General features: G+C 37.8%; 1 protein-coding gene across 1 annotated transcript; it reads right to left on the reverse strand.

Moving 5' to 3' along the window:
• Positions 1–1,128: 1,128 nt before the first annotated feature.
• On the reverse strand, positions 1,129–20,093 carry LOC140277942 (synaptic vesicle membrane protein VAT-1 homolog). Its single transcript, XM_072372795.1, has 6 exons — positions 19,479–20,093; positions 8,341–8,548; positions 5,316–5,486; positions 5,085–5,174; positions 3,965–4,203; positions 1,129–1,537 (listed from the first exon to the last, which is right to left on the reverse strand). The coding sequence occupies exons 1-6, from the start codon at positions 19,863–19,865 to the stop codon at positions 1,346–1,348; spliced, it is 1,287 nt and encodes a 428-aa protein (XP_072228896.1). The 5' UTR covers positions 19,866–20,093; the 3' UTR covers positions 1,129–1,345.
• Between the last annotated feature and the right edge of the window lie 1,385 nt (positions 20,094–21,478).

The following is a 21,478-nucleotide window of genomic DNA, read 5'->3' on the forward strand; positions in this document are numbered from 1 at the left end:
TTGTCTGATCTTTCCACAGACATTTCAGTGGCACATCCATTAAACTAGATAATCACTACAGTTACATTTAACAGACCAAATCAGGCTGCATGACTATTTATTCTTTCTAAAGTAATCAGTAATTACTCCTTGAGATAACAAGGATAATAGGAGATAACATATCTGCATTTTACTGCCAGATTGGACTTATGCTTGATTTTCAACATGTTATGAAATGTAAGCAAGAAGTATGATTGATACCATATTTGGAGAATGCGAATAGAAGATGAGAAAAATTAGAAAAAAGACAACGGAGTAAAACATAGAAAGTACAAATAAAACATTTTTATGTAAACGTTCGGAATCTTTTAATCAAAAATATTGACATTTTTAAGCGGCCTTCGTACCGACAAAGACTTTTGAGGCTCTCCACTTCTATCAAAATGGTTTCTGCCATCTTTTATTCAGTTATTTGTGTTGTCCATATCACTGGAAGGGAAGTATCCTACAACCGCCCTCCTCTTGTGTGCTGCAGTATTTTGAAGTACATACTGTGTACTTTTAGGAGGCAGCCCTGGGAGGTGAAGCACAAAAAACAAAACAAAAAAAAACAAAACCACACCTAAATTACAGAAAATCTAAAAAATACATAAAAACTACTTCTTCAAGAAAAAAAAAAAACCCCACAGGTTTAAGTTTCCGAAATGCTGTTTTTTTTCTTTAGTTTTCTGAAATGTTTCCCGATAGTTTTTCGCTTTTGTTGCTGCCGATATTTGTTGTTTTTTCTAAAACATTTTGTGTTTCTCTGTGTTCTTGAAAATGTTTTGTTTTCCAAAGTTTTGGTTCTGTTGTTGTGTACGGCCACTATATAAAGTAGTGCACAGTGGGTAGGCTGTTATGTGAAGTTGTCGTTCATATTTAAAGCTGTGCTGTTGGCAGTTTCTACACTCGACAGTGATGGCTGGAAACGGCTATGGTCTGCAGTCAGCACTGTTCAGTTTTTTTTTGTTTGTTTTTTTTAAAGTCACGAGCCAGATTTTACTTTTACACAGACCGTCCCTGTCTAGTTGTCATTGCAGATGACAAAGCTGTTTGAGTTAAAAGATGTATCCCCTTAAAGTCTCTCAACACAATACATAATACAATAGATAATGTATCAGAACACAGTGAACTTTATTTGAAAAAAAAGTGTTCCCAACAAAGACACTGCACTACTGACATATTGCACGACAAAACATCAAACACTTAAAAAAAATACTGACAATTCATGGCATTTTTCTTGCTTTGGCTCTCCTTTTTTGTTTAAATCATTAGAGAAACCTGTTGAGGAAGTGCTTGAAAACACCATTGAAGTAAACACTCTTACTCAATCCTTTTCTGCTTCAACTTCCTCTGTGGCCTCCTCTGTCTTCTCGCTGACAGCAGCTTCATTTTGTTCCACATTTCCTCCCACCTCAGCATCAGACTCTGGCTTTTCTTCCCTCTTCTTAGGGTCAGGAAGAAGAATAACTTTGCCAATATTTTGGCGGTCATGCATGCGCTTCATGGCCTCAGCCACCTGAGAAAGGACAAGAGGGTCAGAAGTTATTTTTGAGCTCTTGAAGCAGCAAGTATGTACCTTTTAAATCTCAACAAAAACCTACTGAGTGATTAAAAGCCTGCTGTGAAGTAAATGTAGTGTCAGTCTGAATTAAACTTTACCTGATAGACGTTTTTTGCTTCTCAAAATCAGTTAAAACAGGCGGCGAACAACACTGACACATGTTTGCCTCATGATTTTAGTTCAGCTTATAGTTTACGTACGGAGCAGAAATGAGCATTGTTGGAACAAATCTAGGCTATTGTGTCCAACTGATTTGGGTAAATTAAGTATTTAGTCAGTTTTTGTGTAGACTAATTTCTAAGGGAAGCATCTAGCTTTATATCTGCTATGCATTTAAGAGGTTTATATATGTATTGTCTTGTTTGTTTCATCTTTTAAGTTGACAAGTGTGACCCCCCCCCCAAAAAAATAAAAAGATAAAATAAAACAATAAGCTGAGAGATATTAAAATGTCTATCAACAAGATTTTTTGTAACCATCAGTGACCTTGCTGACAAGAATGCCCCCCTAATGTACTGTTAATATGAAAATATTATTTAGAGCTGCAAAAATGGTTTTCTTCTTTAACCAATTTAATCATAAAGTCATCTCTTTTGTAGACTTGTGCATATTGTTTCTTTGTTTGTTTGATTGGTAACAAATCCAAACAAAAGAATAAACATTATGATTTTTTTGGTATATCAACATAGGAATAATTTCAAACCAATGTTGCTGTGTTATTATGACGCATACTTAATTACAGTCAACTGATGATGACACTTAATGGAAGCCATGGATTTCTGCCATGAGCATCTGGACCACCTATCTTTTCCAGTCTGTTTCCTGCTTGCAAACACATCCAGAGTCTTGTCTATTTGTTGAACCCAGCCAGGAGAACTCAGTTAAAGACAGTTAATCCCTCTTGTAGTGATGCCACGGCAACAATTTAGTGTGTCACCTAGCAACAGCTGTAAGGTGTTATCTGATAGAGGCTCCTATGTCCACCACTTTACACCATTGATGAAAAGGAGGAAAAACACCAGGAACAGTCATCTTTAGATGAGATGCTGAAGGAGCCTTAATTTAGCTGCCGTTTTTACTCACAAAGTGGATGTACCTTTATTTTATGTCTATGACTACTCTGAGTATACCAATTAAATGGCCATTAAGCGATTAGCTTAGCTAAACAAAGACTGGAATTGAGAAGCCAACTAGCCTGGCTCTACTCAAAACAGCCTCTGAGATAGCTCAGTAGTTAAAATGCAACATCATGTTTACCTAATCTGCACAAAAAACAAGGTGTAAATGTTGACTGCTAAACTAACTCTATGTGGGTAATTTCACATTTATTGTAAAAACAATAGTGCTTCAGATTTTATCCTCCAGCTGTCAGTGAGAAAACTGAATAGGCACATTTCTGAGTTAACTTTTTATGATTTGTGTGCTTTAAATATACAAAACACCCAAATGTCCTTGAAAGATACAGTTGAACAGAGCCACAGAGCTGTTTTGCAGGTGATAAGATAAAGCTGAAAAGAGAGGCATCAAGGTCGCTTAAGCCCCCTTCTCTAAAAGTGATAAACATTTAGCTGAGCCGAACGCCTTGATTTAAAAAAAGAAGAAATAAAACTATAAGGGAAACAACATTTTCTGTATTTTTTGTGTTCCATACTTATTCAGATCTAGAAAATTTTAAAAAAGAAAAAATAATTCCATAGTTTAAGGGGTTTGGAGTCAAAGTCGATCCACAACGGATAGGTTTATGAGCCAGCAATTGAGGAGGTAACAGGGGCAAAATAGGCCAGGTAAGCTGGCGTTACAGAACAAGCACTGGATTGTGTAGTGGTAAGATTGCCACCTTTCATGTAGCTGACCTGGGTTCAAATCTCCTGCATGAAAGGTACTACCTCCAGTGGTCATTAGGCAGGACCCCCTTACCGTACCTGCCTACTTGTAAGTTCCTTTGGATAAAAGCGTCTGACAAATGCATAAACATAAGCCACTTCAAACAACGACAGTCATTCGGCTAAATTCATGTCAGATTGAGTGTGTGAGCACACACTGATGTGGGGCTGAGCCGGCTGTCCAGCATGTGTAAGTTACAAAGCAGTGGTAGGCAAAGGGGGCATCTTTTTTCACTAATAAATTGCAACTGATTTGTAAAAAAATTTATTGAATGAAGCATTTTTTACATGTACACAGATGACATTGCTGTAGGAAAAAAAAAATTGACCTTTCAAGTTGTTCTTATTCTTTATTCTAATTTTCCTTAAAAGAAGAAGGTGATATGGGGCATATCCAAGTTGGTTGCAATCTGTCATTTCACCACAAGATGCCACTAAATCATGTAAACTGCTCCTATAACGTGCAATTAAAAAAAATATATTCTATGATGAATCTTACCTCCTCAAAGTGATAGCAGGAGTCAATGCGAGGTTTGATCTTTCCCTGCTTGTAGAGCTCCAGCAGCTTGAACATAGTGCTGGTGAAGAGCTCATCAATGGGGACGTAGCCCAGATGGAAGCCAGAGATAGCCTTGTTGGTCTGCATCAGTTTCAAGGTGTTGAGAGAGAGCTGGTTGTACCAGGTCTTTGCCATGGCCAATAAGTTCTTCTTCTGGCCCGTCACACAATTAGCTGCACCTGGAATGACAGAAAATAGAACACAGTGGATTAAAAAGCAGGCAGAGACGAATGTTAGTGTGATTGCTATCCTCTCGTTGTATTTTCTTTATCTATCAGTGTTGATGAAATCATCCTTATTCAACCAATTCAGATCTATCCCAAAATCATTTTGTGTTGATTCGTCATTTCTAAAGGGGAACTACAGTTTTTTAAACCTAGACCTTATTTCTGGCATGAAATACGTTTATCTACTCCCTGAGAACAGTTGGGCAAAAGTCGGCGTCCTTCGGAATCTATTTAGAAAACTCGCGATCGGCGTATACCATATAACGGAGTGAACAGGGCAGGGACGATGCAACCTTTAAGTAAGGCTTTATCTGTCTTTATTTCACCAATACTTTAAGAAGAATGAATGAACGAACGCGTACGATTGTTCTGTTAGCACATACCTACTGTTATGTGGCTACTTGCAGCTATAGGAGAGCTAACAGGGCAACAAGACCAAACACAAAGAGCTATATTCCTAGTGACGGAAATAAGGGCAAAATCATTTGTGATAAAAGACCAAAGTTTGACCTTCCATCTGAATGGGTGGGGGGCTGGGCAGTGACAATAGAAAACTTTTCTGGTGTAAAACAAGATGCTCCCTATGTGATCACAAATCATAAATTCTTGCCATAACTTGGTGAAGACAACAGCATTGTGGTCTTTCATGACCAGCATGATGTCACTGAGACAGTTATATATTGATATTGTAGTCGTTTCTAAAATTATTTATTATTAGATAAATTATAAAAAAAATATATCTATTTCAGATAAAAACTAACTTAAGGATAATGAAGCTTAAATTAAAAATTTAACAAATGCATTTTTGTAAAAGTCCAACTGTTGTGTCTTACCAAAGGCTATAAGCATGCCCATTGGTTTCAGCAAACTAAAGCCTTTCTGGGTATCAGAACCACCGAGCGGGTCCAGGACGATATCGACTCCTGCAAAGAGAAAGAATAAGAAAAAGGAATGAATGAAACAGAAAAATAAACAAGAATAAATACTAACCCGACTATTAAGAAAGACAAACTTAGTATTAAGTGAGGAATAGTAGTAAGATTGTAACCCCCCCCTCCCCTCACCGTTTGGGCTGATTTTGCGGATTTCAGTCACATAATCTTTGGTGCGGTAATCGATGGGGTGAGTTACCCCGCCTTGGGTGATGGTCTCGTGTTTTGAGGCTGATGCAGTGCCAAAGATGGTCACATCCTGCACAGTTTGACACAGCTGGGTAGCAGCAATACCCACACCGCCTGCAGATATGCACATCACAACAAAGACATGAGACTTGCAGCAACAGCAGGTGTTTCACATTCAGCAAAAAGGAGCTGCTTCAACCTCTGTGTGGTCAGAAAGAGTCAGCAGTTTGATCATCAAACAGTGTGCATTTTAAACCTCCACAGAAATATATAATATGCATTCACATCAGAAAAACCTCTCCTATACAAATACATTTTTTTGTCATATTCTCTTGCAAACATTCTCATATTGTACAAACCACAAAGGAGAAGTTACACACATACCACAACAATCATATTTACAAATACACAAAGAAAGAAAGCATTTCACAAGACACTATCATAAGCCGAAACAACACACAAAAAAAAAAACATTTTCTTGTGTGTTGTGCTTCCTGCTTTGTTGTACTGTGATAGCATTGCGATTATAGAGACACCATAGCTTTTGTTTTCTGAAATGATATGCTTTCAGTTCTGTGGCAGCAAGAAGCTTTTTCATTTTTGTTGCTGGGTTGTGCTCAGTGTAGTCTGAAATGTTGCAGTTTTGGTTTTGTTGTTACAAAATGTAACGCGTATCTGATGCACACCAACCTGAAGGAATTTACAGAAACTATTTTGTTCAGAGCACAGACAGCGTTTGAAATAGATTTCATCACCTCCTAACAGTGATACTTGTGCAGGTGGGAAGCCTTATATTCATGCTGTTCTGCCAAACATTGTTCAGAGCTGCTGAGCTTCAGTACAACAGCTGCAGAGATTCTAAACTATGGTGTCAATTATGCCTACTGGTGGCATCATTTTTTGTTGGACTGATACAGATAAATTCTAGCATAAATACTAGGTGTTAAAACTCTTGCATTACCTAAGATTTTAAGATACTTGGATTATAAGAATGACATGTAACTACCCCAGTAGCAGCAGTGACGTTACATTCAGAGAGACCTTGACCTCATGTGGCTGATTCAAACAGGTCAGCTGAGAACTATCCACCTGCTCAACACTGGTGAGTGAGTGACCTTCAAGGGGTTGGATGTTGAAAGTCAACAGACCATGATGGCGGAGGCTGAGATGATTACAAAAACTGACCTGTGTAAGTCAACTCTGAGAGGTTTTCATATTAAACTGAAATTACGAGGGGAAAGTCAATATTAATTTTTAACCTGAGCAGAGGCAACTGACAAAACAATCAAGCTACAATTCAACCTCTTGTTCCCTGGCAGCTGATGGCATAGTTTAACTCTTCAATTCATTTCTTTGTAACTGTGTTAAGAAAAAGATGTGGAGTTTACTGCTGACCAGAGGAAAAGCAACTCAGAAAACAGCATCAACAACAAATTGTTTCCATTGTAAAATATTACCATCGTCAGCAAATTTCAATATCAATGGCTAATTTCACCTGTGAACATGGGGAAGTCTTTTGATGCAAATATGAATAAATAAAAAGAATATAATTTGGTTCTTGATTTTATAAACTAGAAACAGTTAACACTAGTTTTGCTCTGCAGTCAGATGACCTTTTTAGCACAACAGTTCATGGATATTTCCACTTTGAGTACATGCTGTGAATGTTAATTCAAGAGAAACTTGAGATTATTCATTCATTCATTTTTATTTTACAGAATAAACTATTGCAAATTTTGTATATGTGAACAATTAGTTAAATCTCACAAATAAAGACTAATTTCCAATAGTATCACTCAACAATGACAACTGTAAAACTACTAAGGACTTGTTTTAAACACATGCAACCCTCTATAGTAAATGAGGACAATCTGCTTGTGTGAAATATCATGTGTTGCCAAAGCAACCATGTCTGATAATGATCCAGTTTGCCATTTTATGAATAAGTTGTTCTGAGACCACAAAACCCATTTACACACACACCATGTCCTCACCTCTGATCTGTGGTCTCCAGGTTGATAATGTCTCTCCACAGAAATGTGGCTGCATTTAGAGAAGTGATTAGAGGCCTGGAGTGAACATGCTGTATGACTCCTCACATTTTGCTCAGGAGACTGGAGGAAATGCTCATTATGCCAGACAAATTAACTCATTGGGGATATTTCCTGTGCCACAGCTTCAAGTCTGAGGACATTCTTATTTTTTCTACAAGCATTTTACAGTGATCTATAAGATATAAAATCTATAAGATATATTATCTATAAGATATAAAAGATACAAATGAAAAAATGTTTTCTTTTTATATTAACAAAAGTAGAAACATTAAAATCATAAATTTAACATTAGGAAATTAAAAAAAGAAAAGACACTTAGGGGATGAAAAATGAGAAAGTAATCCAAATAAAAATATGCATAGATTAGGGTATAATTTATAAATTGTCAAATAAGCATATTTTGGATAATTTGGCTTTCTTTTTTAAGTAGCCATGTCAGAGATGGTCAAATCTGTGAGTGAAGTGGCATAATAAGGAAGCAGCGCCAGATGAACTGCAGGAAATGAGATGATCAGTAATAAAATGAAATCAGATTGTCTGTTGATGTGAGCGTTTCTGGCTTTGTGGTGTCTGTTAACAGATTAAGCCTAAAGATTATTAATGAGTTTGCTTTGCCTATCAGGTTTATTAGTGTAGCTTTTTTTGGTCAATTATGAATAGTTCTAAGAATAATGTTTAGGGGGATTGTATGTGTGGAAAGGACACTTGGAAGACAAATGGACATTTAGTGAGTGATGGGATGGGCTGTGTCTGAAACCCTGTACTGAGAAATCTGAGTTGAATATAGTCATATTTTCATATGATCCAGTGTTTCTATCAAAGACTGCTAAAACTAAACTAAACTGGGAAATTATTCAAGTATTTGAAATCATAAACAAAAGATTTTCAGCATGAACGGTACGCTCGTCGCTTACCTGCTGCCATGTGAATAAGAACACTTTTGCCGGGTCTGAGATTGGCCATCTCAAACAGCATCATGTAGGACGTCATGTAGTTGATTGGAAGAGCAGCCGCTTCCTCAAAACTCATCTCCTCGGCCATGGGAAAGGTGCGCTCAGCAGGCACAACGACTACTTCCTGCCACATGCCGCTGCGGCTCATCACTATAACACGATCTCCCACCTGAGGGAGCAAAAAGGAGAAGGAGAAGATGAAAAAGCTGGTTAGTCTGATGATGTGTAGTTTTCAAACTGTTCTCGTAGGCTGCTTTAAGTCTTTGAGAGATACTTATAATTCAAAATGTGTGTCAAGTTCCTGAAATCACTGTATCATGGAAAACTTAACTGGTCAGGTCATCCAAATCAAAGAAAGAGTCAATATCCATGCAGACTTAACAGAGATACTTCTGTCCTCCAGTATGATGAGGCTAAATGCAATCTTCTTTGTGGTTTTCATGATACTGGAAAAAGTTAGCTAATGTCTTACAAAATACACTGGATTCCTGGCTAAAACAACTTATGTTAAGTTATGTCATAAAACAAGAGAGAACTCTGACAGTGTTTCAGAGGAATACGGCAATGGAGGGAATGAATCTCTAACAAATCAAGTCTGTGTAGGCTAAATACCACCTGAAGTGAGGGTATATTGTATTTTTGCAATCCTGGTAACCTACCACATAAGCAAGGAAAAAGAGAGAAATTGAGATGAATTTTTTTTACAAGCTCAGTTCGTTCTCTAGTAAAACCCGTTTCCTTCTCTTTCACATGTACAGTGGCAATGAGTAGTAAATTGAGGTCAAGCCAGAGGTAAGTTATAGGATTCGTCTTTGTTGTTGAATCACACAAGGGCATTTTATTACAACACTACTCAGTTCAACAAAATAGAAGCAGGATTTTACATCTATTTCAGTGTCAAGTTTTTTTCAAGGAGTTCCAGGAACCATCAGAATCCTATACAGAATAGGGGATCATGTAGTGTTTGACAAATGGCAAATATTCATTAATTGGGAAGAATGAAATCAGGCTGCAACTAAAATATTTTCTTCAGTGGTCAATCTGCTGAAAACTTCCTATATTGAGTTTCTATGGCAGCCATAAAACAGTAGAAGTTTGGGAAAAATTAAAACTTGACTGGTTTTATGCCTGCACCTCAAGCACTGAACACCACCAATGGACTAAATTTGGAGAGGTGGTTATGTCTACTCTTTAAAATCCTTATCTGACATTTCAAAATAGTATTTTATAGTATTTTGAAATAGTATTTCAAAAGTAGATTTAAGTATTTAAAAGTTACATTTGCCCACAATACTGGATTTTCTGGGAAAAAAAAAAAAATAAAACTGCAATTTTTTTTCTAATCTGTACCAAAATTGGCAATTATAGTCTTAAGATCATGTTTTCAAAAACATTTGCTCTTCGCCAGCCTGACTGTGTGCTTACCACTAGTTAAATCTAGAAATTGTCAGCTCTAATCTCTCCACAAGCTCTGCGTTTCCAATTTCAAAATTCAATTTGCTCAAGAAAAAAAAAAAAACAGTTGCAGTTGAAACGCTAAAAATGGCACGTTTTGATGAAGATATGATGGGTGCAGAAAGGAAAGCCTGTCTGGTTCTTTGGCTGAATATATTAGCAAGGACTTTGTTGTCTATTGGCCTATCTATTCTACCAAAAAAAAAATCAAAGAGTCTCATAAAGAAGCAGTTGTTGCACCACACACTTATAGCTGCAAAGATAACTGTAACCGATTTAAACAGATACAATTAACCCTCGTCCCAAAATGTGGAAAGGGAGTGCAACAAGACAGCACGACTATTTTCCAGCACTGATTAAGTGCTGTGGAGGTCAAGCCAAACAGGAAGTGAGATCAAATCTCAAAGTCATGTACTGACACTAAATTTGACTTGGACTCCAACACTGGACTTTCCAACAATGAGCGGCAACAGAGCTGCTCAATCAACTTTACATCAAGATGCATGGTGATCTTCTTCAGTGAAGTAGTAGTAAATCTGTCTGACCATAGACTTTTAATCCACCAGCAAAATTCCAAAAATATTTGGATGCTGTATAAAATGTAAATAAAAACAGAGCACAATGATTTATGTATCTAATGAATCAATATCATATTCAGAACAAATGTTAATGGTGAAACATTTTACCATTTCCTGAAAAGTATTTGCACATCTTGAATTTGATGCCAGCAGCTTGGTTTTAAAAAGTTGGGACCAGGGCAACAAAAAAGGCTGGAAAAAGTAATGGGTATTAAAAGAAATGTTGCAACCAATTACCGTAATTGGCAACAGGCCAGTAAAATAATTAGGTATAAAAAGAGCACCTTAGAGAGGCTAAGCCTCTCAGAAGTTAAGACGGGTGGAGGTTCAGCAATCTGCCAAAAAACTACCTCTACAACTTATGGGGAATAACGCTAATCAACATAAAATTGTAAATACTCCAGCTTTAACGGTACATAATATCATAAAAATGTTCAGAGATTCGGACAACATCTCTATGGGACATGGCTGAAAGTCAGTATTGAATGCCTGAGATCTTTGGGCCCTCAGTTAGCACTGCATTAAAAACAGGCATGATTCTGTCACAGAAATAACTGAATGGGCTCAGGAACACCTCCAAAAATCATTATGAGTGAACGCAGATCTTTAAAGCTACATTTTTTGGGTAGCCATAGGCGAGGGGCAACGTGGAAAATGTTGTGATCTAAATGTGTCCAACCTAAATGTGATTGGACAAATAAATTTAATTTCATTCTGAAAATCATCATTGCTGCATCCTTCAGCTTTAAAAGGGGAGTCCCTCTTGTTTGTGTTAAGCGCTCAATTCAAAAGCCAGCATCTCTAATGGTATGAGGGTGCATTAGTGCCCTTGGAACTGGCAACCTGCACATGTGAAAAGGCACAATCAATGCTGAAAGGTATATACGGGTTTTAGAGCAACAAATGATCCTTCTAGATGTCTTTTTCAGGGAACGCCTTGCATATTTCAGCAAGACAAAGACTATTACAACAGCATGGCTTCGTAGAAGAAGACTCTCACATTCAACTTTAACATGTTTTCTGTGTTCTAGTCCGAATAAAATATTGGTTCATGAGATTTGCATTGCTTTATTTAGATTTCACACAAAGTATCCCAGCTTTTTTTAGGATTGGGGTCGTATGTCCTGCAAATCCAGTAGTTTTATATGGTCTTAGTTATCTGCTGGTTCCCCTACTGGAATTAGTTTTCAAAGCCACATTTGTTATCTTCAAAATGCTTGTTTTGACTGGCAAATTTTTCCCAGCCGAATGATCATCATCATCATGCGACACAGAAACAATACCCTGTCAAATATAGGACGATAATAACAAAAACATTTTTTAAATGACTGAAATAAAAAAATAAAAAATAAATATAAAAAAAAAAGTGTTTCTCAGTCTCAAAAAGGCTTAAACTTTATTTTCAGCTTTAATGAACACACACACACTTATGTATTGGTTAAACTATATTTTAGGAATTAAGCACTGTGTTTTTAACTCAGCCGTTTGCCTTTTCTTTCTTGTAACATTATTGATTGAAAGCTTGCTGCGCAAGTTGAATTTATATCTGTTCATTTAAGCCCAGACAAGAGGGCTTATATATATATATATATATATATATATATATATATCTATCTTTGTTTTTCTCAGTGGAGAAATATAATTAATGTTTAGGAAAAAAGAGAACTTTCCAAAACAGTGAAGGACACAGGAAAAGTGCAATCTGATTATAAATGCTGCACTGCTTCCTTTTTAAAACAGCTTTAAGGGCTCTGAGCCACACCAACTTCCTGCTGCACACAACCCATGACACTCGACAAATGACACACACACACACCCACCCACACACACACAAAGACAGTAAAGACACTCCCAAATGAACACATCTTATGTGTTGAAACCCCCCCCTTATTGTTTCTATTAGCTACCCCACATGTTTTAACTTCTACCTCAGATGACTTGGTCCCATTTGATTTGATCAAATTTCAACACAAAATGCACAAGAGTCACTTGAGGAAAAGCTGAGCTCAGTTCCTGAAAAGTTGACACGAACTGAAATGACTTAAGTGATTTCTGCATGAGGACAGTGTCTTGACATGAACTTTATGCTATAAGACATGCTATGTCATGTGTTATTGTTCATCTGAGGTTGTATGTATTTATTTCTAAGACCTGACAAAGACGAAGGGGCTTGTGTATAAAATAATATGCCATATTTCATGCAGTTTGGTGTGTATAAAAGCTAACACAGCCTGAGTGTGTACAGGCGGTGCTGCAGTCTCAAGCAGTCTAGTATTAATGTTTGTTCTGCGACTCTGAGTGTTTGTATGGAACCGACCGGACTGCTTCCACAGTCAGGGCTTAAGATGCAGCAGGTCTGCTACTGTGGAGACGCTGGGCAGACTCTGACTGTTCCCATCTCCTCTTTTCTCTGAATTTACTTGACTAATATGGACTTGTGGTGTGGTGGCGTTTCCCTGGTACCGCACTCCCAAGTTTCCACCTCACAATTTAGGACTACAATTATCATCACACTGTTACTGTGGCATCCAGCTTACTATGCGTAGATAGATTTTTTTTTCTTGTAAAATATCAGCCACACTTCTCTTCTTGTGTTGTCAGCTCAGGTTTCCTTCACATCAACCTGCATCAGCCACACTTTGTAAAATTTACTTTAATGTAAAGTTTACTTTAATGTAATATATATATATATATATATATTATGGCATGCCGTTCAGGAAATTAATCTTTGAATATATGGAATGAAACTTTGAATATATTGAATGAAACTCTGAATATATTGAATGAACCTTGAATATATGGAATGAAACTCTGAATATTGAATGAACCTTGAATATATGGAATGAAACTCTGAATATATTGAATGAACCTTGAATATATTGAATGAAACTCTGAATATATGGAATGAAACTCTGAATATATTGAATGAACCTTGAATATATTGAATGAAACTCTGAATATATTGAATGAACCTTGAATATATTGAATGAAACTCTGAATATATTGAATGAACCTTGAATATATGGAATGAAACTTTGAATATATTGAATGAAACTCTGAATATATTGAATGAACCTTGAATATATGGAATGAAACTTTGAATATATTGAATGAAACTCTGAATATATTGAATGAACCTTGAATATATGGAATGAACCTTTGAATATATTGAATGAAACTCTGAATATATTGAATGAAACTTGACTGACGTCAGACTTCACGGAAGTGCCTGCAGCCATCTTGTCTAAGGTGTGGATACTGTGGCGAAAAGCGAATGACAATTAGTCAGTCCGCTCGGAATTTTGCAGGATGAATATTAAAGTATGAGGACATCATTAACACACTGGCGAATGCATGTACGGGCCAAAATTCTCCCTATAACCCTGCCCGTTCTTCTTCGTTAGAAGAACGGGCAGGCAGCTGTTTATCAGGCCAACCTCAGCATGCCTTCAACCTCTCAGGAGTGCCCCAAAACGGCAATGCAGGCTGAATATTTAGTTAAGTAATGAACGTCTATGATGATCCGTGACACAATGTCCACTTTGGGCACGATGCATTTGTCTGTCCGCAATCTGCTGTGAGTAACGTGAACAAAGCTGTGTCGCGGATCATCAAATACGTTCAATACTAAACTAAATATTCAGCCTACATTGGTCTATGAATGTGGGTGATTCTTATTGTATCTAAACAATATATAGCTTGCATTGCCGTTTTGGGGCACTCCTGAGAGGTTGAAGGCATGCTGAGGTTGGCCTGATGTCGTAAGTCTACCACGACTTCTTCGTTAGAAGAACGGGCAGGGTTATCGGGAGGATTTTGGCCCGTACATGCATTCGCCAGTGTGTTAATGATGTTCTCATACTTTAATATTCATCCTACAAAATTCCGAGCGGACTGACTAATTGTCATTCGCTTTTCGCCACAGTATCCACACCTTAGACAAGATGGCTGCAGGCACTTCCGTGAAGTCTGACGTCAGTCAAGTTTCATTCAATATATTCAGAGTTTCATTCAATATATTCAAAGGTTCATTCCATATATTCAAGGTTCATTCAATATATTCAGAGTTTCATTCAATATATTCAAAGTTTCATTCCATATATTCAAGGTTCATTCCATATATTCAAGGTTCATTCAATATATTCAGAGTTTCATTCAATATATTCAAAGTTTCATTCCATATATTCAAGGTTCATTCCATATATTCAAGGTTCATTCAATATATTCAGAGTTTCATTCAATATATTCAGAGTTTCATTCCATATATTCAAGGTTCATTCAATATATTCAGAGTTTCATTCCATATATTCAGAGTTTCATTCCATATATTCAGAGTTTCATTCAATATATTCAGAGTTTCATTCCATATATTCAGAGTTTCATTCAATATATTCAAGGTTCATTCAATATATTCAGAGTTTCATTCAATATATTCAAAGATTAATTTCCTGAACGGCATGCCATAATATATATATATATATATATATATATATTACATTATATATACTGTATATCTCTGAGACAGCTGTATTAACTGTGACAGTGACACTCCGCCAGATCAATTGTGTCTGTTTGTACCTGATCTAAGGAATAAATAACCAAGTACAACCTTGTTGTTCACCTCTCTGATCATACGTTTGTCCTTCATCCTCACCCAACACTGATGTTCCTCTTGTTCTTTACTGCAGGATTCATCAACACATTGTTGATTGGACAATCTGTGACAGGAGGGGTGTGCTACAGAACTTTACAGGAGTCATGGTTTTATACATGCAGATAAGGTTAGGGTGGATGATCTTTTCAGATTCTGCGACTATGATTTCTATCAGGATGAAAGCGGAGCAGTCTTTTATACATGCAGCCCCAGATGATCTATATTGCGTCTTCAATTATAAAACCTTATTCCGGAAAGAGGATTTACTTTTTTTACATTACTGTAAGTACCAATAAAACAACGCAAAAACACTTCTTTACAAGTATCAAAGCATAATCTTCTTGAAGGATCAAAAGTAAAAATACCTTTCTTTGAGAGAAATCTCGTGACTGATGTAGTAAAAGACAAATACTTTTGAATTACAGCTACCTAATATTAAAACTTACACAAAGGTAAGTAAAGTTGTATAATTCTACAACGATCAAAGGTATCCATTTTAAATTGATCACATAACATTCAAAAAGGTGAATATACAGCAACATTTCCTCCCCTCAACATTTAGCTGATTAATGACATTATTTGTTGAAATGACAAATGACATATTTATCCTTTTCAAGGCAGCCAGTTGGAAAAGTTTAAAATAGAAAGTGTCACCACTATCCTCCAGAAACTTAGTCATGGTGCTACTGTTAACTAACTTGAACAAATGGGAAGCTAGAAAGACAAGCTGTCGGGGATCCTACATCACACATGTTATCTGTCTGCCACCTAAGTGTCTTATGAAACAACTACACCCTGCAGTCCTCATCAGGAAAAGCCATATTTTAGCTCCACTTAGCTGCTCTCTAGAAACCCTTTGGCATTCTTTGTGTTATTGTCTGTTGCTCTGTGCTCTTGCACTCCAAGCCTACCCAAATTCCTACTCTAAACCTAACATCTTACAGCTGTGTTCATTTTACTCTTAATCTTCACATCTTCGGTATATACATTTTACGTCCTTGGACTCATCCCTGTTGGGATTTCACACCCCGTCCTGCAATGCTTCAACTGTGGTTTTGCTGTGTTGTCTGTTTTGCTGCTTCCTTCCAAATAGGAGGTGTTGGAATGCAATGTTGCCTCTATAAGATTCCTCCACGGTGAAAATGGAGGGAAGGATGACAGGAGGAAAGAGATTAGGAGTGCGGTAAGTAGTGGAAGAGGAGGGGAATTCTATGCAGACACTGAGGACAAGAAGCAGCGCTGCTAACACACATGTTAAACATATTAAAAGAGACCAAAACTGAATATAAACTATATTAAGTACTGACAAAAGCTATGTTTCCAACCAAAAGAGGATTAATAACAGAGCCCAATGTTACAGGCTCCTACTCCTGCATGCTGTAAATCTTTGTCTCAAACTCCTCTCTCAAACCACTCAGTGGTGTGTTTCTACCTCCTCATCTTCTTCTGTCATTGAGGTCTATGTTTGAAATCAGTTTGAAGTCTGGCCACTGAATAAATGTTACTTTAGTCGGTGAAGGGGTGAGGTTGGAGGTGCATTTATGTACATAACTTTTTAAGCACATGATCAACTTAAATAAAGAAAAAGAAAAAAATGTAACGCTTGATTTATCAGATGTCCTTAACAGTCGAGACAATCAATGGTGAAGCTCCAAAAAACAGGAAGTAAGGCTTTATCTCAATGTTTTTATCTACGTAAACCAAACTTAACTGCATAACTCAGGAAACCTTTCAATGAGGCACCAGGGCTCCAAAGTGTGACCACACTGAGTGCACGCACATGCAATTAAAAATCAATGACAAGAGGGGTTTTTTTCATTTCTGCACATCTGTCTGTTTCTCCCCCTAGGCTCACTATCATAGAAGAAAATCATGGTCAGAGCCAAGGAAAGGAAAGAAAGGACAGGGCCATCACCTCTGATTAGCTCTGCCTTGGAAAAACAGCAACACATGCTAGCCACAAATAATTCAAGGTAGAAAAGTCATGAAAAATGTTGTGCTGCTCTGTTACACATCTCTCTGATCTCGGCTTCAGGCATGACCTGATCAGCAGGGCACACAGTTACCCTTGCCGAACATCAGATGTAGCATTAGACTCAGAGCCCTGAGAACAGAAAACAAAGAGTTTGAAATATACTGCAGGTATTTTGTAAAGATTAGGTAGCCCAGTGTCTGTGGATCAGGTACGATTAAATGTCAAATGTGACACGCTACATCTGTTGCAACGAATGCTGTTACAGTTCTTTTGATGCATTGTAGTCTTGGACCTAAAAGTTAGGTGCCCTGCTGATCAGGTTATGTCTGAAGCAGATACTCTGGAGCCCCGAGCACAACAACCAACAAAAATGTTGGATTGTTTTACCACTAGAGTGCACTGTGGTAAATGTTAACATATGTCTTCAAAAATTCCAGGATTTAGAGGGACCCAATGGCAGAAATACAATAAATATTCATAATCAAGTTTTCAATCAGTGTAGAACAACATCACAAACAATAATTCCTCAGAACAAGGCGTGTCTATCAACAGAAACACATGGGTACTCCTTGAATGAGTCCACCATGTAGCATCCCCACATTTCTACTGTAATGCAGAGCGGACAATCTACAGCCTTACTTGACAGAGAGCCACCAAAATATCTTGTGGTGACTTGCAATCTTCAAATCGACCACTGGATATCACTAAATCCTACACACTGAACTTTTTAAACAAGTGTTCTTTTTTTTTTCTTGCACCTGGTAATGCTGTGGTAGGTCCCTAGATTGAGACATACCAACAAACAAAACAAAATGCCTAAATATTTTTCATATTTCTAATCACCAACCTCACAAAAAGTTCCACAGCTTAGGTGAGGCATAATTGCTCCCTTTGGCCTTCCCCCCCTTGTTTCTTTTTGCAGGTAAGGTTAGTAATCTAAATTACCGAATCATTACCCACATGCTCAAGTTGACCACTAGTCCTGACCTCCAAATAAATAAAAAAAAAAGAAAAAGAAAGGAGGAGTAGGGCCAAGAAAAGGAACTTGGTTGGGCCTAGAGTTTTAAATCAAACAAATAATATAAATATAAATTCAATAAAACTGTGTAAATGTTGTTTTGCAAAAGGAGAGCATGCAATTTCTGCCAAGTGAAATGAGGAAATATAATATTGCAACAACCTGAGGATAATGCACAATCCAAATGTTTAGAGGAAGGTGATGGGACTACCCAATAAGATTTATTAAAAAAACAGAACTGTGGACAGATCTCCAAATAGATCTTTCTAGAAATCAGTGCAATAGCTTTGTGACTCTAATAGAAAACTGGAGTAAAATTTATTTTTATTCAATCCCCCAATTTAATTACTATTTCTAAGCTTCTGCCTTCTACAAGATATTTTTTGGTTAACGGTAAGATAACAATACTAAGAAAACCAAAAAAAAAAAGAGGAAAAGAAAAGAAAAACACCAGCATTAGTCTCAGACCTCTCTTTGTAAGTCATCTTTTACTATGTGACTCGCATAGAAAGCTAATGTTGCTCCTACTGAACCCGATTACTCAATTGAAATGCAAGTGTTTTCTGCCTTCGATATGCATTCAGTGTGACCACACTGAACATAAACAGGTCTATAAGTTGTGCTTTGATTCCTTTATGTGCAACCAAACATACGAGAACCACCAGTGAAAACATCAGAACCTTTGCAAAAGCTGCAACATGCAGCCATGAGGGTTACTTCATATAAGTCACTATGGTTAACCTTTAATGTGTTGGAAAATGTTTGGTATTTAGCAGTAAAACCTTTAAATTGGGCATCACGTCTGAGGGCAATATGCCGTAGTTCCTGCAAAGAACAGGTTGGCTTAAAAACAAAGAACCCAAAATCACAAGCATTCACAAACATCACCAAAACAAACTTGATAATCTGTGCATACAATGGCATCAGGTTTTGTAAGAATGTATGCTACAACTCTTGATGCCAGACCTGACAATGAATTAAATCAATAAGTGGAAAGTTCTTAGCAATGATTAAAAAAAAATGGCAAATAAGGCCCTATTATGAGAAGAAGAAAAAAAAATTTCAAGGACGTAGATCAAACACCGGTAGCTTTCATAAAACCACAATGGAACACACTGCAAGAAGAGGGCTTCATCCCACGCAGCTGTTCACACGAAGGTGCTTCATAACGTTAACCGATTAAAAGAATGCACAGAATATGCAGCCTTTGTGAGTGTCAACGGCACATAAGAAAGTGAACCTTTTTTTTAAACTTATCATTCTGGGTTTCAGAGGACTGACAGGAACTTGAACTAACCGTTAAGAGATAAGGCTCTGATTCTCATTTCAGAGACTTTCTTGATTTTTGCACCGTAATCTCAGAAGAGATAGGTCTGACGCCACGGTGGTATTTTGTGGGTGTGTGGGCCTCCTACTCACTTTCCTGTCTTTCACATCCTCCCCGACTGCCTCAACGACCCCGGAGCCCTCCATTCCCATCGTGACAGGCGGGTTGGGCAGCAGCTCGTACAGTCCCTGTCTGCCAAGCAGCTCGGCGAAGTTCAGCCCGCACGCTTTGACGCGCACCAGGACCTCTTCAGCCTTCAGCTGCGGCTTCTTCAGCGTCTTCACCTGCAGCTTGATCTTGTCATAGCCCCCGTATCCCGTCAGGACCAGAGCGCGGCAGGAGAGCGGCTCCTCCTCGGCTGCCGGGCTGCTGCTGCCCCCGGACTCCTGCTTCACCACTGAAGCAGCCGGCGGAGGTTCGTCGGGCTTCTTCACCAGCTCAGGTTCTTCCTGCTGAGTTGGAGCCTCTTCACCAGACATGATAACCACTTGTGACAGCTCTCTTAAGATTTTCAGCTGAGATTAATAGTTCTGTCCGTTTAGGGCGTTTCTGTATCCTCAGTAAAGGCTTTCTGGAAAAATGAGGAAAAATCAGTTATTTGTGGATATTTATGGTTCAGAGCAAAAAACCTTTAGAGATAAAATGCCCGTTAGAGTCTACAGTCTCGTCCTACATAAAACTGAGCGTGTCACTGTGGTTTCCTGTGTGCGCGCTGCTCAACAAGTGGTAAAGAACAAGTGATACGCCTTAAAGAAGGGATTTCCGGTATAGAATGTCACAATATAATAATTAAAGCTTAGATTAGTCTTTTTTCAGACATGTTTAGATGGTTGACAGTCACAGTAGATTGTCCCGATTGTCATTAAAACCACATGAAGATTCCATTATGTCAATGGCCCAAAGTAGTTTTTCATTTTGTAATCCTGGTCAATTTTGCACTTCTTGGGGAATTTAAAACGTCCACAAACACAGGCGAAAAGGCAAATATGTAGGATAAGCAATCCATATTTAGCCTCTGCATGACTGGAAATGTTTGTTACTGAAGCGTTTTAATCCGGTTGTGTAACTCCAAGTGCCCAAGCAGCTGCTGACTCAGACACCTACAGGGGTCACTTATACACATATTGACATAAAATGTTCAGTAAAATGAGCAGTGCAGATTTTTACTGAACGTGAAAGTTCAGGAAAGTGATCACGTTTCAGTCGAGTTTCGTATAGACAAAATATTGGTGGTGGCTGAAATTGCAGCTCTGAAGGTTGGGATCTCCATTTGACTATTTGATTTGTATTTTGGTAAATACACTTTAACTTCCCGTGCCCTTCTGCTTCTTTATGACTGACTTGACACAGCCCCGAAAAAGTGGCCAATCCGTTTTGCTGGCAAAAAGCTCAGAGATGTGAGGCAGAGAGCTACAAAGCCCGGACACTGAAGTCCTGGAGGGTGAAGGGGGATTTGCTGAAGTCACAGCTGGAAGCAATGCTGAAGCTCCCACTTGCCGTTTTAAAGAGTTACATCTGGTAGATGTACATGAATTAGTTTTACTAATTATTTATCACAATTGAAGTTGCAAATTCTTTGGCAAAAAAAAATAAAGGTTTTTTAGAACAAATTGACATGAAATGTGTTTCATTCAAAAGGAATCCTCAAATCCTGATGCGTTTCAGACCTTTTTTGGTTCTGGTTGAAACAGCTGGACACTTAGGATTTAGACATCCTCAAGTGGATTTACAGACAAAGGTCCACACAATGACTTGTTGAGTCATCCAGCATTTACCCACTCACAGAGGCTGCCTTCAGTGAGGCAAACAGAAAGTGGTGAGAAAGACAGAGCCTTTTTAAAAGACCAAAAAGTTACCATTTTACTCTCTTTATCCTCAGTCAAGGTAAGAGGAATTGTTAGAGAAGCACAAATAAGAAAAAAAACAAAGATCAGTCAGCACAGAAACAATGTATGACGTATGCTGTGATGCAGTTGATACAAACAGGGTGTTAGCTGGGGAAACGTCTGTGCTGAATGCAGTTCTGAGGGTAAATGTGGTGCATGAGTGATGACTTTTCATTGATATTCTTCAGTCTCTTTTTAGATGATTT

The sequence above is a fragment of the Leuresthes tenuis genome, unplaced genomic scaffold (genome assembly GCF_036924035.1).
Source record: "Leuresthes tenuis unplaced genomic scaffold, fLeuTen1.0.hap1 SCAF_20, whole genome shotgun sequence".
In the NCBI taxonomy this organism is placed as follows: Eukaryota; Metazoa; Chordata; class Actinopteri; order Atheriniformes; family Atherinopsidae; genus Leuresthes; species Leuresthes tenuis.

Excerpts from the sequence above, each read along its gene's own strand:
- LOC140277942 (XM_072372795.1), bottom strand. The coding sequence starts at position 19,865 with ATGTCTGGTGAAGAGGCTCCAACTCAGCAGGAAGAACCTGAGCTGGTG. Across the intron at positions 8,549-19,478 it reads AGGATGTGAAAGACAGGAAA|GTGGGAGATCGTGTTATAGT; the intron begins GTGAGTAGGAGG and ends TTGCTCCCTCAG. Across the intron at positions 1,538-3,964 it reads CCTGCTATCACTTTGAGGAG|GTGGCTGAGGCCATGAAGCG; the intron begins GTAAGATTCATC and ends GTCCTTTCTCAG.